This window comes from Apostichopus japonicus, chromosome 20 (genome assembly GCF_037975245.1).
Source record: "Apostichopus japonicus isolate 1M-3 chromosome 20, ASM3797524v1, whole genome shotgun sequence".
Lineage (NCBI taxonomy): Eukaryota > Metazoa > Echinodermata > Holothuroidea > Aspidochirotida > Stichopodidae > Apostichopus > Apostichopus japonicus.
The window spans coordinates 19,208,602-19,224,533 of NC_092580.1; the positions used below are offsets into that span (position 1 = coordinate 19,208,602).

The 15,932-nt window shown below is 36.8% G+C and overlaps 2 protein-coding genes across 2 annotated transcripts; both read left to right on the forward strand.

Annotated features, from left to right (window-relative positions):
• Window positions 1-2,751: 2,751 nt before the first annotated feature.
• LOC139961713 (uncharacterized) lies at window positions 2,752-8,937 on the forward strand. The gene is made up of 6 exons (XM_071961130.1): window positions 2,752-2,911; window positions 3,510-3,558; window positions 4,109-4,276; window positions 4,673-4,798; window positions 6,689-6,955; window positions 7,593-8,937. The coding sequence occupies exons 1-6, from the start codon at window positions 2,825-2,827 to the stop codon at window positions 7,817-7,819; spliced, it is 924 nt and encodes a 307-aa protein (XP_071817231.1). The 5' UTR covers window positions 2,752-2,824; the 3' UTR covers window positions 7,820-8,937.
• Window positions 8,938-9,584: 647 nt separating this feature from the next.
• LOC139961712 (uncharacterized) lies at window positions 9,585-15,771 on the forward strand. Its single transcript, XM_071961129.1, has 6 exons — window positions 9,585-9,743; window positions 11,662-11,713; window positions 12,650-12,814; window positions 13,579-13,710; window positions 13,999-14,259; window positions 14,972-15,771. The coding sequence occupies exons 1-6, from the start codon at window positions 9,651-9,653 to the stop codon at window positions 15,196-15,198; spliced, it is 930 nt and encodes a 309-aa protein (XP_071817230.1). The 5' UTR covers window positions 9,585-9,650; the 3' UTR covers window positions 15,199-15,771.
• The last annotated feature ends 161 nt before the right edge of the window (window positions 15,772-15,932 follow it).

Below are 15,932 nucleotides of genomic sequence, written 5' to 3' on the forward strand. Positions count from 1 at the left end.
TTTACTTTCTTGGGATCCTAGCCCGAAAATCAATACGCGATGGCATGGTTCGTACCAATATTTGAAGACCGCTTACAAGAATGTTTGGTTCGAGCGTGCTCTATAGGTAGCAGCAGCTTCTACAGCTTGGCAACTCAATCTGTATCAGAAGACAAACAGTCAAGAGATATTGAAATTTGTGTCAATGCTTCAATGCCATATTACAATGAAATGAAAACACATTGTATTTAAAGTACAATTATAAATTCTTTATTAAGGTTAATGAATATATAGACTATTATGTAAGTTTATTTGTCTATTTTGGTCCTACATATTTATTGGTATCGACATTCATGTATACTGTTTGGTGTAATATTTTACTCATTTTTCTTGTTAAGTTATATATTTACTCAATACTTAAAGGCATCAACGATTGAAATCAGTGTTACTTTTCGGTCTTGAAGTAAAGATAATACGTCATTTACTAGCCATCACATTATCCATTATGCATTTGCCATGGCCGTATACAAGGGAGAGGGAATCATGGGGTTCGGACGAACATGCATTGCATTTTCTTTAACATATACATTTACGTGCTTGTTCATTATTATTATTCTTAAAATGCATAATATTACGAATAATTTAAACTATATCATCGAATTTTACAATCAGTCATAAAATAAGTACGGTATAAACTATGGTCTCTCTTCAGCCACCCAGACATGCTCCTTTTCCCAATGTAACCTACGCGAGCACAGATAACTTACATAGATAGAGATCGTCCGTTCTCATTACATGATCATTTTACGGAAGTGCGCTTAACGACATACGCAATGGCCGATCCGTTTACGTTGCTTACTTACAACCACGTACACGTCACCCCAACAGGTGGTTTGTAACTTTAGGGGGAAATTGGTCTACTGTTTTCTCCTAAATCTTGCATGAATTAGGTTCATTGCCATCAGCTCACAGCAATGCACTTTCACTATATGTATTCCAAATGAGGGCTTTAGACACATTGTATTGCTATACGTTATGTCACAATTCAATCAGGAACTTGTTACAGATGGGAGAAGAGATACGACATTCGATGCTGTATGAATTACGTCTAAATTATTGCTATTGTTTCCATCTATTGATTACATTTTCAATATACAATCGTACAAGAGTGAATTAGTAATTGTTAACAATCTTGTCGTCTGCTTTATACAGTTAATTGCCATGGTGAGTAATGACCCCGACAAATAGCAGTGCAGAATTAATCACTAGGCTTCCGAACTGTGTAACGTGAATTTGCAGTGTACGACATGAAAGGCATTATTTCAGTTCGTTTCCAGGGCAGTCGTGTACCGCCAATTGTTCAACCCTAATTTCCAATGTCAGAAGTGTGACGAACGAATGAAGTAAAGGTTTAGGTGGGGGGGGGGGGTATAAAATTGTTTATAAAACGGACGGATCTTTATTTGTTATCCTGGACATCTCAAACTTATTATCCTTTCCTAAATGACCCAGGCGGTGTGACGTCAGCTACCATCACAATTGAAAATTAAAGAGGCTTGTGGGATAAGTATAGTGTTACAGGAATGGTTAAACACTGACCGTGCATAGTGCGACCGGATCCACACATTGAAAGCCCGTCTGTCATCTATCTGATTGTCAATAGGCATCATAGCCGTTTTTTCCATTAGTTCATTAAAACATCGAAACCGTTCGTATAAAATCTTCTGTCTTCATGACACATGCTATAATTGGAGTGCCTAACCTTTCACATATTCTTCCAAGCGAAACTCATCGTCTTTATCAATCTAACACAATATTTTACCTTTTCGACCATTCCGAATCATAGTTAAAGAAACCTGGGCTAAAAAATAGGAGATCTGAGGGCAGAATCGTGTCCAATAGTACGCATGTAATGCAACATTTCTGTCTATACACGTAACGTTTCGAGGAGAAAGTGCCACTTAACTGGGAAACAACTTTGCTTGACTCTCTCAAGTGTTTCATTATGCAGTATATGCATATACTCCTCAACGCGAAGTTAGTTTTGTTCAGTAGACAGAAATCAAGAGGAACAAACAGTCTCCATCAACAACAACAGCAAAAATATCTAAACAAGAACCGCTGATTCTGTTGCAATTGTGAAGATATTGATACCCAAAGCGTTGTTAAACGCATGAACAGTTTTCGAAAGTACAAGCGACTAAGGTAATTTGTCCAAGGTGGCATGGTGGCATGGGGGCATGATGGCATGGTGGCATAGGGTGAGTAAGAGGAAGGGGACACACAATCCTCCTACAAAATGAAAGTAGCAAACAAAGAACTCGCGTTAAAGTACAACGGAAACAGGTTCAAATTTGACGTTTAGTCGCTATTTCTTTTTTTATTAGAAACTGGTTAACGGTTATAGATTCGGATGGTTCCCCGGTTATAACGAAACCCGCATTGTTACTTCCACTTCTGCATCGATTATTTTCTTTTTCTTTCTACGGTCGTCAATGAAATCATTCCGTCAGTCACGCAACATTACCAACTGCTTTAAAGTATACCAAGAAAGCCAACGAACAAAAAAGACTCTTCAAAATAACTGCATGTTAGCAAAAGAACAAGCAGCAATTAACGGAGGAGATGAATCGATAGAGGAAGTCGTTGGAAAGAATAATGGCGTATTGATACGATCGTACAATTAGGTTCCCATCCTTAGTATGTTTTCTAGCCTGTATTAACCTAAGATATATCAAGCTTAATTTGACTGACGTGTCTCGAATTAAACAAAAAGAATTAGTAAAAGATATATACACCATACACATCAGCCAGTACCAATCCTGTTACTGTAGTTTCAAGTAAAATGGCTTATAACGAGCACGTAATCGTGGTTCTTGGTTTACTAATATTATTTGCTGGTATCCCTTCAAACGGTTCTCCGACAGAAAAGGTACTGTAATCATTGTTTTTTGTTTTAAATATATTTGAGCTTTATTTTCTATATTGATGACAGAAAAAAAAAGACAAAAAGAAAGAAAAAGGAACTTTGCGTTGAGAAAAATTGTGACAATGATTAGATTTGAGTCAATGTACAAGCACGTTATAACATCCAGCTGAGATCAGGCTACTAATATATGGTTGGTATTATATCCATACAAGATAGGTTCCGAAATGTCGAGTGGAATATCCTTACAATAATATAGCATAACTGTCATTATAATCGAATTTTACTAAGCAACAGGTATATATTCCCAGCCGATACTCATAGCTGGTCTCAAATTCGGGGAACGATGTAAAATGGCTTATACGGACCGCTTTCATCCGCATCCAAAACTCAACCATTCATAATTGTATAGCATCGCGCATGTATATTTCGTCAGTATATATATATATATATATATATATATAGGCTATATATATATATAGGCTATATATATAGGCTATATATAGGCTATATATAGGCTATATATAGGCTATATATAGGCTATATATAGGCTATATATAGGCTATATATATATATATATATATATATTCTTTTTTCCTCACAGAAACGACAGAAGCGACACGTTGAAGGTTCATCCGGGGCCAGTTTCCCAGGTTATTACCATGCTTACGTAATTTTCCATCAAGTCAAATCGTTTGAAAAGATAGACTAAATGTCCCTTTGCTTTATTTGCCAATTAATACTTATTAATATATAACAGTTCAGAGGAATGTGTATGTTTTGACTTATTGAATAGGACAAGAAACCAACCATCCTGGAAAAAAAGTTTCATTCATTTCTGAAGTGTCGTTTTCGAAAAGTTTCCAGCTGTGTTTTGCAGCAGTTTCATGTTCTATTTTAGTTTATTCTCTGTATTTATATACCGGTATCCTAAGTATATTTCTACCATTTTAAACGTGTTTGTTGAGGTATTTTATGGCAGGCTGCGTAAAAACTACTTTTTGTGGTAATTATATAGGCCAGTGTCATGCTCTAATTTCTGACTGGAATCTCTTCTATGTTTTCTTTGATTTTATAACACTTCTTTGGCAAAGTTCGTGTTATTACTGTGCATAATATGCTTTTGTTTGATACCACTATTGTTGTATATCCTTTTTTATCGTGATTAACCCCCTGTTTATAATGTATTATTTTCATGCCCAGATGTTTCTGCCATGTTGCAGTCACAGAGTCAAATCCAATCGGCGTATTTTCTGGGTCAATGTCTCATGTGTCCTCCGGGTCCACAAGGCCCACCAGGTCAACAAGGTACCCAAGGCATGCCTGGAAGGGACGGAAGAGACGCAATTCTTGTAGGATTACCTTCGACTGGTAAATTCTCTCTCTCTTTACTATAGTTTTTGTTTTGTTTGTACGAATACCGCTCTATGTTAGGGTGTACCAAGGAGAGAATTGAAATGGAGAATAGTTTACCGCGGTTGGAAAGACGTACGAGAAACGTGTGCTTCTGTATCTTAACAGTTAAGCATGTTATTTTACGCAAGAGAACATTTAAATTTATGTATAACATATATATATAAATATATATATATATATATTAAATATATATATATATATATATACCATTTAACTGGGGTAAGCTTTACACTATGGTTTATTATTTTAATAAATTAAATATAAATTGAATTAGATAGCACAAAAAATGTATGTAAACCGTTACGGCGCTGAAAACCGATGACGCACTAACTGATTTTCTTTTGTATATAGTTGATAAAGAGCAACCGGTCCCCGCAGATGTGCCCGGGCCTTCGGATGGTGCCTCTCCAGTGGGAGCAATGTATACAAGGTGGGGTCGCACATCATGTCCAGAAGGATCGGAGCTCATATATGAGGGTATAAAATATTCTCAATGTTTTTCTTCTTTTAGTACCCAAATATGTTAACAATGATCACAGGTTTGGCAAAACCGAAAAGAAAATTAGACAAACAAAAAACTGTATTGGTTACATTGATTCTCCCACATACACCGTAGAGTTTTGACTTGTTGATATATTCACCTATTATTTATGATATTGATATGAAATCACTTGTTGATGTTAAAGGGATAAATTGGTGTTATCTCCAACTCATGAATCAAACGTTAACCCCGTACATATGTAGTATTCTAAGTGAATGGGATAGGAGTATGGCGGGGAAGGTGTAAGGTAAATAAAGAAGAGGACAAGATGGGTGAGGTGAGGGGGTTAGCAGAAGGGGTGTGGGAATGGGTTAGAGAAGAGGATGAGGAAATGGATGGATCGTGAAAGGTAGAGGCTCAATTAAGGAATAATAATGATTTGTTATCACTTTGGAACTCGAGGCTGACAAACTAGTTAAATGGTTCATTCCTACAGCAGGTCATTGACGACCTGTATGACTTTCGTGTATTATTTAACAATGGTACTCTAAACATTGACGCCAACATTTCCAGGCACGTGTATTGACTTCCTTTATAGGCATATATAACTGTTAATGTTCTTTCAACTATTTAACATGTTTTATTAAATGCTCATGTATCGGTGTCTATCATAGCCCGTCACTGACTAGTTTCCTATTTCTGTTATTCTGCTGCGGCCGTCGTTCTGGGTTTGCGAGCAGCAGTGAACAGTTCAATATCGTTGTAAAGGGGGACAAGTCATGACTTGTTCAACGGTCAAAACTTGTTAACATATAACCGTTTCACAGCCAGACGAACACATCCTAGCCGATCTTATACAGAAATGCAAATTTGTCTTTGCGGCTACTAAGAGGAGCAGACTCGGTTAATTCCTCACAGACCCCACACCAGATTATATATCTTTTTTCTCAGCGATAATACTGATAATTTACTATATGACAAGACGTAAACGTGACTTCATTCATACTTAGTAAAGATTCCTAAATCCTATTGGTCCATTCAGGTCAGCTGACCGTGGTTAATCCTGTGAGTAACGCACGGTAAAATTACGGGGCATCACTTTAATAAATCTTTGGTTATATGTAACCAAAAATGTTTTGTTTTATGATTTTTCCCCCACACAAATGGTAGTGTATGAATGAACGGGGTTAATCAACGGTCTAGCGTGCGTTACTCACATGATTAATGCACTCCGGGTGTTAATGCTATCGCTGGATGCACTCGGGCTCCGCCCTCGTGCATCGCTTGCATTATCCCCCGATCGTGCATTAATCCTGTGAGTAACGCACGCTAGACCGTTGATTAAACCCTTATTCAAAAGTGTGCTATATGATGATAACTTACTTTACTGTCCAATTCCGTTTGAAATAATGTAACCATATCGCGGATGAATTAAGGTATATACAAAATACCATGGAACTGAACAGTAGGTCACGGTTTAGGAATTGAAATGTCCACCGTTATGATTTCTGGTGGTGTATCTTTTCATACAATAGTCTCTGTTAATCATTAACGTATATAGATCTTCGTGTGCTGCCAATAAAGTGTGTTAAGACCATTACACGAAAGAAGAGATCGGTTCGATCATGGGCTTTGAGAGCCAAGTTCCGACCCAACAGTCTTAAGTTTTAATTCAGTTCATTAAGGAAATGTGATTAAACATTACTTTTATCCCATTATTTCGCCGACCCAATTTACCACGGGTCCCGGGATTGTATCCCCTCCCCCCCCCCCTCCCCGGTCCTTCTCTTCAGGTATGGATTCGTATATGAAGTGATCCTGCACTGAACAAAGAATGTGTCATGCAAAGTCTTGCTATACTTGAAGTCATTCTCTCTTTATTTCAGGAGTGATGGCGGGCTCCCACTACACTCATGCTGGTGGAGCTGCCGACTACCTCTGTTTGTCCAAGGATCCCATATTCAACAGCCCCACTGCCGGGTTTCAATATAACACTTACCTATATGGGGTAGAATATGAGACCGGAAGCTCCCCATTGTACCCAAATTTGCAGAACTTCGAGGCCCCATGTGCTGTTTGTTTAGCGCCTTCCAAATCCGTTGCCCTTATTTTGCCTGGACGGAATCAGTGTCCAGATAATTCACAGGGCAGGAGTAAGTATATGTTATTGTATACGGTACATGAGAGATTTGTAAATATTCTAGTAGTGTTCACGATTTCGAGTGCTTCTGATAATAAGGTGTACACCAAAACATAATAACATTGACGTGGACATGTACACATATGCGCTATATATATATATAGGCCTATATATATATATATTTATATATATATATATATATATATATTTATATATATATTTATATATATATATATTTATATATATATATATATATATATATATATATATATATATATATATATATATATATATATATATATATATATATATATATATATATATATATATATATATAGGAATAACGGAAAAACTGTTAAACAACTATGCTGCATTTAGAGAAAGGCTGGATCTCGAGTGAGATACAATAATTGAATTAGGTAAGTGATTGGAAGTAAAACAGCCAATGTTTGGTTTTTGCAGAGCTTTCGAGCAAAACTAGCTCTTCTTCAGTGCATGATCACCGAAAGTGACAAGGAGTAACAGGAATTGAAACTCTTTTATAGAGGAGATGTCGGCATGGTTATATATATATATATATATATATATATATAACATATACATAACATCAAGTTTAGTCTATATCTCCTTCTCTCTCTCTCCTTTCGTAGATTGGCGATTGGAGTACAAGGGATTTATAATGTCTCAGCATCACTCGCATCCCCGAACGATGCATGTCTGTGTCGATGGAGATGCGGAAGGAATATCCCGTACCCACGGGGACCATAACGGGGCATTGTTATACATCGTTGAGGCTACTTGTGCAACTGGTGGCGGAATACCGTGTCCACCTTATACCGAGGGATATGAAGTGACTTGTGCTGTCTGTACTTTGTAGTGAATAATATATTAAGACATTGTATTTTACCAACAAAATATCAATAATTGCAACACTGTTACTAAGCCTTTTACTTTTACATTATCGCCTGAGCAAAAAGGTTTTTTTTTTTGTGCAAATACTTGAACATCCCCAGTCGGAAGATGAATTTTTTTCCCTTATTAAGTAATTCATCATTCGATGAAGCTTTCGGTCAAAATGATTACTGAGTGGTCATGGGGCGCAACTGCGTATAATTCTGAGTGGTGGGAGGTGGGGGGGGGGCAGACAAATTATTTCAAAACTTCCTTGTGTATAGTGCATAAATATGAAACATGACTATGCCGTTCAACGTAAAGGTAATTTCTTCAACAGTGTTTCAAAAGTTCCAAAACATAGCACAAAATATCAAATTTTACCAAAACTTCTCAAAAGGAAGAGGACATCCTCCCCTCCCCCTCCCCCTTCCCTTAGATTTGTCAGATATTTGGAGACAAAACCTCATAATAAGCCCGCCCCACTCACTCTCCTCCGTACACAAGTTCAAATAAAACTTACACCTTGCGCTTATTTTCTCACATAAAGTTACATAAAGTCTAACAAATTCAGAGATTACGTCTTACTGAACCCCCTTTTGATGTGTTTTTCTTGCATTCTGCTAAAGTTTTAATTTAAATGCCCATTTTACATCCAGATGACCCCCGATTAAACTGATATTTTACACTCTTCGGACGGAACCATCCAATTGTGGTCATGTTAATAACAAGATATCTGTAAATAACAAGGTATATGTCAATTCTTTCTTTCGTCGGTTTTAGGGTGTGTGTTTTTTCCTGTTCCATAAAAAAAAGATGTTTAACCGCTTTTAAAGATATCAAACGCTTGGATTATTTCACTCTTATATCGACCATGCTTGTTGAGAAGTTACCTCTTATTTACTTAAAGAAATGTACTCTTGCAATATCTGTAGCAACAGTTATATGACACCCTAACGGGGGGAGGGGGCTTATGTCTGGACGACAACCCCCCCCCCCCGACCAAGATATGGCAACCCATATACAAAATATATAACAAAAAAAATCCTGAGTCAGCGAATTCAAAGTTAAAATATCAGCTGCAAAATTCATAAAACCTAACCTATCTATATAGTTTCGTAATGTGTGCAACGTATACGTACCTTCTGCCTCAACTTATATGTACCCTTAATCTACCACGTTTTATTAGTTAGAAAACATGTGAATTATTTTGAGTGAGTCATAATTAATTTGAGGTTTTTAGAGTATAATTGGAGAATCAAGGCCACGCAAACGAGATAACAAGCTTAAGAAGGATAACAAACCGACTTAACATGCATTTTTTCGTAATTTGCAAGAAACGGAATATAGTGGAGATCATATTAAGAAAATTTTTCCGAATATTTTCATTCGCACATGTACGAATGAAAATATTCGGAAAATTTTTTGTCATAACGAGTTGCAATCATGTAATATTCTGCAGAATATTACATGATTGCAACTCGTTATGACAAAATTCAACACTTGGATCTACAAGATATTAAGAATATCTTCAAGCGTCAAGTTTGAATAGTATCAACATCATTATACACTACATTCCTTTAATAACACGCTGAGGATCAAATTGTAATAATCTGAAATGCAGTATACCAAAGAGGAAGTTTTCCAGTGAAACACAATCTTATTTTAGGCCATATGCTACTTACAATGGTAACAAAATATTCACGTTTTTTTAATAAAAGTATATTTCACAGCCCAATCGTGCTTCTTATAGTCTTGATTCAATTCGCGAACACACACTGTTCTGGTCAAGGAATGACTTTTCTTCGTCGGAAATCATGGCATATTTCATAAATATTATATTAATTCTGATGACACTTTGTGGGAGTAACTTGTCTGCAAGACTGGATAACTCCGCCGAAAAAGTCAAGGTGAGTCTTTCTCAGTTACTTTCTATGACTAAATAAATAAGTAAATAAACAGTGCTCTTCATTTGACATCGGTATACATAAAACTCAGAACATCTCTTGAAATCCCTGCTCTGAATGAATTAGGGGTTTGATCCCTGGTGGTAAACCGGTACAGTGCCATGAGCAAAGTCATTTTTACATATATGTGATCGTGAGCTACGAAAGGGCTGAATCGCTCAGTGGTTAGGATGCGGGGTTTCCATGTAGTTTCTGTAAGCTTTTCAAGCTATAAACTATTTTGAATAACACGATCTTATGAACACGATGAGCAAGCATTTCAAACCAATCCGTCGAATTCTCTTTGCATCATGTAAAGGCGAACTAACTAGTTGCTACATTACCGACTTGAAAGCCTAGGTTTCATATTTCACGACGCTGATCAGTCATGTGCGTGGAGAGTTGGACGGCAATGGTGTACTCTGGCACATAATAAGACTATAAATTAGTTGAAATAATTAGCTCTTAACAAAAGGCTGTGCTGATTAATACTCTTGATTTTCTGGGAGGTTGAAAAAGGGGAGGTGTACATCCAGCAATGATCTAATGCGTCCCCGGCTGAATGTAAAAAAACCACCTCGACTGAACCATTATACCCGACTGCGCGCCCACTGGTAGTTTGTACAGGTTACCATTGTCAAGTATAGCTGCTTGTCCACTTAAATCAGTTTTGCTTATACCATTATCAATATGCCATATATGAGATTGGGACCACGGATGACTGTGTGATGAAAAGTCTATTTTGGTTTGACCGGCCAGGAAAATTGAGCTCACACCTCCCTTCACTGGGTGTAGGCCGTATGACTTCTTCAAGCCAACCTTCTTTATCGACTTTGCCACTGTTATAGCCCAAAGGATAGAATATCTCCAGGTTTTTCTTGTCAAACTTATTGAAACATTTGATTTTTTTGATGGGTGAAGTATATAGAAAAGAAATTTACTTTGATATGTTGAAGGTCATTAAAAAGAATGCTATCAGTCCAGATTGTTTTTCTAAAGTGTCCTTTTAATTTGTGATAAAGTCCCAAGTAAAATATCATTAGCATATTAATTGAAGTGGCTGGACAAGTTAGTTTCACTAACAGACCATTTTGGTCAGTTTCTCAGATGCACACAAAACTCGGTAAGGAATCAAAATATTTTATGACCTCAAAAGAAATAAGGCAATAAATATTTGTTACGAACAAATGGTGTTGAATGTCATCAAATGGTGTTCTGTCCTTCATGTGATGTTAAAAAACGTGTTTTGGTAGAGCAATCATAAATCAACCATGGATTAACAGTCACTTTAAAATCTTCACCGAGAAGCTGACGTCATCATCAATTTATAGCATTATGGGAACTTTTCAGGAGGATAGCATATTGTAGAAATGGATATCGATCCAATACATCAATTCCACATATCATAAACCTTAAATAGTTCCTTGTAGCAATCTATGAACTTGGAATACGATAAACCTTTTGCGACTGATATAAGCTCCATATTGCAACTAAGTAACGCATAACGCTTGTTTTGCTGATTTCGTCCAAATGGCTACATTTATAACAACAAACACGCAAAATCATCTACACTGCAACGTTTAAACCTTGTACTTCACAAATGTAGTTCAAATAATGGAAATGATAGCACAATTTGCATCTAAAGCCCTCTTGCCCAAACAGAGAGGGGCCTCCCTTCTCCACACTTCCCCCTACCTCCCCTTCCTTCCCCTCCCTATATAACCCAGTTACTTCAGACCCATCCCCAGGACGGACATTTACCAATTGAATATGTCTAACCTCCCCCCCCCTTCCCCTCCCCTTCCAACACATCTCGGATTCTGGTTACTGCATGACATTGATATGAAAGTATAGTTTCACGTGACTTCCTCTTCGTCTTCAGCTTAGAGAACGTAGATCCAGCGGTACTCCGCAAGATGTCAGTACGGTTGCAGGTATGCTGAAACTTTAAGTATCATCAGTATTAGCTCAAAAGTTGAATATCCAAACTAATGCCAGTCATTAATTATCCAATTAAATATTTAATCTTTCAGAGAGGCAAATGTTTTGAGATGGTAGTATCAAGATATTTTGTTCACTGTAGCTTGAATGAAGTCTGACAAGTGACAAGATATCGGGGAGGGGCGGGCGGGGGAGTGATTACAGCCCATGGCACGGGGCTACATTTATATTTTAACAAATAGTGTATCGTAATAATAGAAAACACTACATAATAAACGTAATTCTGATGTCCAACTGGCTGAAAATCAAAATAGGAGGTGAAAAGATGGGTCTATATTTGTCGTTTAAAAAGAACTTACATCAGGAGCCGGTTTAACTTTTAAGGCAAAGGGCTTCAGAAAGGAGGGACTGTGAGCGCAAATGCGGTGGCTCAAAAATGTGTTATGATTATTCATAAAATAAATATACTTTTAGGATGGGGGCGGGAGAGGTATTGATGGCATGTGAAAAATGATTGGGATGTGCTCTATAATTTTTAGAATTTCGAATAACCGACGCTAAACAATTAGCACGAGGGGAAAATCCGTTATATGGCACTACTTTGTTTGGCGTATATCATCTGCAGGAAGCTGAAACTGTTACACTTAAACTGAACAAGGAATCTTCCAAAGCCACGCCATTCATAAATCGGAATATATTTTATTTCGGTTAATACGAAATATCGGTAAATTCGTTTATCAATATGATAACCTTGTCTTGATATTTTGAATATTGGTCATTAAAGTAACAAATCTTCATTTGGTTTCTGTTTCTTCTGTTTTCTGATTAATATTTGTCGCTACATATAACATATATTAAAACGAAAGTTTCACTACCCTCTTTTGACAAGCCAAAAAAAAATTATTATCCTTATTTCCATTTATTGACAGATATGAGTACACTAATGCAATCGCAGAGTAATTTCCAATCGGCGTACTTCCTTGGTCAGTGTTTAATGTGTCCACCTGGTAAACAGGGCGCAAATGGCCTACGAGGTGAACGGGGCATGCCAGGGAGAGATGGCAGAGATGCAATCTTGTTTGGCTCTTCTCCAGGTACAATGATAAAGTGTGATATCGTGTGTTTAACTACTATAGTTTGCGATACCCTGAAAACTTGCAACTTTTTATGGTGATGCTCCTTTATTCTGTTAATGAAGACGGTAATACGCGTCCCGGGGACAATTATGTCCTCTTCCCACGATGCCTATTTTTATATTAAGAAAATGAAAATATGTTATTTTTTATCACATATTTCCCCCCATCTACCTTGCTAACTTACTCTGACTCGCAACCCCCCCCCCCCCTTCCCCCTCCTCCCTCGCTCTCGCCAGGGATGGATTAACCAAGTTCACGAAGCAAGAGCTCACCTACAAATTTTAACCGTAACCATGGATTAGTCAACCGAAAGCCTCATGTGTATTCCATACTAAAAACGAGCTCACCGATCCCTATAACTTTACACTGTTTTGGTACACAAACAGGGATGATTTTTACTTGAATTTTTCTTTCGCGCAATCTCTGCGAATGAGCCAAAATTTCGGCAAAACAATTCTTTTAGACCGGCACGATGAAAATTCATAGTGGGCCCTAAACTCTCCGCAAATTGACGAGTTAAATAATTTAGTGGAGAATACTAAAATTGTCCACTACGATAGTAGCATTCTGTTAAATTGTCTGATAAACTTGTAGATATGATATCACCTGCTGAAGAATATATTAACGAGAAGTTTCTTGTCAATTAACTGAAGAATTGGTAACTATGGTCTCGGCAAAAAATGAAGCCATTACTAAATAAAGATGTTCTCTTGTTTTCATAGTGTCTTCTGAAGTACCCAAGTATGATAACGAAGATCGTTATAACGCGTCTGTGGAATACATCCCTCTCGGAGCCCAGTACACACGATGGGGAAAGCCCTTCTGTAGAGAGGATGCTGAACTTATTTATGAAGGTAAAACAAGTTGAGAAACAGGAACACAAGTTGCTGACATATTGCATTTGCTTAAATAAATTTATATCATCAATTAACGAAACACCGTAGCTAAATAGGAATTAAGTATTTCTCAAACGTGTTTTACAGACTAGTTAGTTGAATTTAACATCTAATTATAAAGATAATTATCTAAGTCCGTATAACTATAAGTAAATGTACGTACTGTGTGTGTATTTGTGTATATATGTATATTTGTAGGTACGTACGTACGCATTATTTACTCGACTGTCGTTTGAATTGATACAGGGGTCATGGCAGGAGCTCACTACAACCATGCTGGCGGGGCTTCCAATTATCTATGCCTATCCAAAGATCCTATTTTTGACGAGCCGGTGGCAGGCTTTCAGCACAACGCTTTTCTCTATGGTACGGAATACGAGACCAGTGCTTCACAATCACTACCTCACTTACAGAATTCAGAAGCACCTTGTGCTGTGTGTCTAGCACCTGCAAGGACCATCATTCTCATGGTTCCAGGGCGCACCGAGTGCCCCACCGGGGAAAGAGGTGAGTCTTGGTATCGCGGATAAACTGATACATATCTTGGCAATCATTCATAATCTCTTCCGGCCGTGATCGATACGGTTTATATCCTCGTCATGCCGATATTATATATTAAGCCGTTGCACAAATATTTCGCGTTGTTTAGCAAAGAACAAACCGGTTATAATCGGTGAACAGCAAACTTTTCTAGTTAACCAATAACAATAGGCATGGAAGTTTTGCGCTGTCTGCTCTTTGTAGCTGAACAAGATGTAAATGAAAGTTGAATATATATATATATATATATATATATATATATATATATATATATATATATATATATATATATATATATATATAAATATATATATATATATATATATATAAATATATATATATATATATATATATATATATATATATATATATATATATATATATATATATATATAAGGCCCGGGTTGGAATCCCGGTGGAGGCTGGAAGTTTTTCACTGTTCTTGATTTTCCAACCCATTACGATTTTCATTTATATATAGACATATATATATATATATATATATGTGTGTGTGTGTGTATATGTATATATATATATATTTATATATATATGTATATATATATATATATTTATATATATATATATATATATATATATATATATATACGGATTTTCTACGTTACACGTTGCATGGTTACCGTATGTATTTATGCTTTCCATTTCATTTTTTACCCCATAGACTGGACTCTGGAATACAAGGGAGTACTCATGTCACAGCTCCACTCGCAATCTCGCACTGAGTACATCTGTGTCGATGCTGAAGCTCAAGGGATAGCCCGGACTTCCGGGGACCATAATGGAGCTTTACTATACATTGTTGAGGCAACCTGCGTTACAGGAGGAGGGTTACCATGTCCACCTTACACTGAAGGTTATGAAGTGACCTGCGCTGTCTGCTCTTTGTAGCTGAACAAGATGTAAATGAAAGTTGAATTGCTTTTGAATTTATTTGTCGCAAATCCTCAAACGTGGTTGTATAAGTTCCAGAAATTTGCCTGCAGGGGTGGGCACAAAAAAATTACCTAACATATGTGGCTAAAATGTTTCCTGGGGAGCTTATACCATAGAGGGTGTCTTCTACGTAGTACAAAACAGTGCTTCAGAACGAGCAAAAATATATCTAGATAAGAACTTTGTTTTCTGTTTTGCGGTAAATCCCCCCTGTACTCCCCCCCCCCCCCCCCCATAGCAGTGATATTGTCAGTAACAGTATAATGTTAAGTAATCTACAGTCTTCGGCAGGAAGAATGGATTAAATAATTCAAAATCGAGTTTGACTGTTTAGTTTCTCTCTGCATATTTTGGATGCTTTTATAAACGCACTGACCAATATATAGTTGTTATTCTGATATTGTCATTCAAGGGAGCTGCTTTCTAAATTGTCATGTTTTAATTTTTCTGATGAACTTCGAACCTTGGTAAGACGTTCTCCAAATAAATGCGTGATAAATTGAAATAAAAGTTAGGTGGATGCCAGCAGCGTTCGTTTTAGATTTTTTTTTTTGTTTTTTTGTAATTACTTTATTTTATTCTTAAAGTTCCTCGAGCTACTGTATACGTTCATGTGTTCTTGTGTTCCAAATTCAACTCAGTCTGGTAACATCTGGCTTTCTCAATATAATATGGTACTAGATATTAAC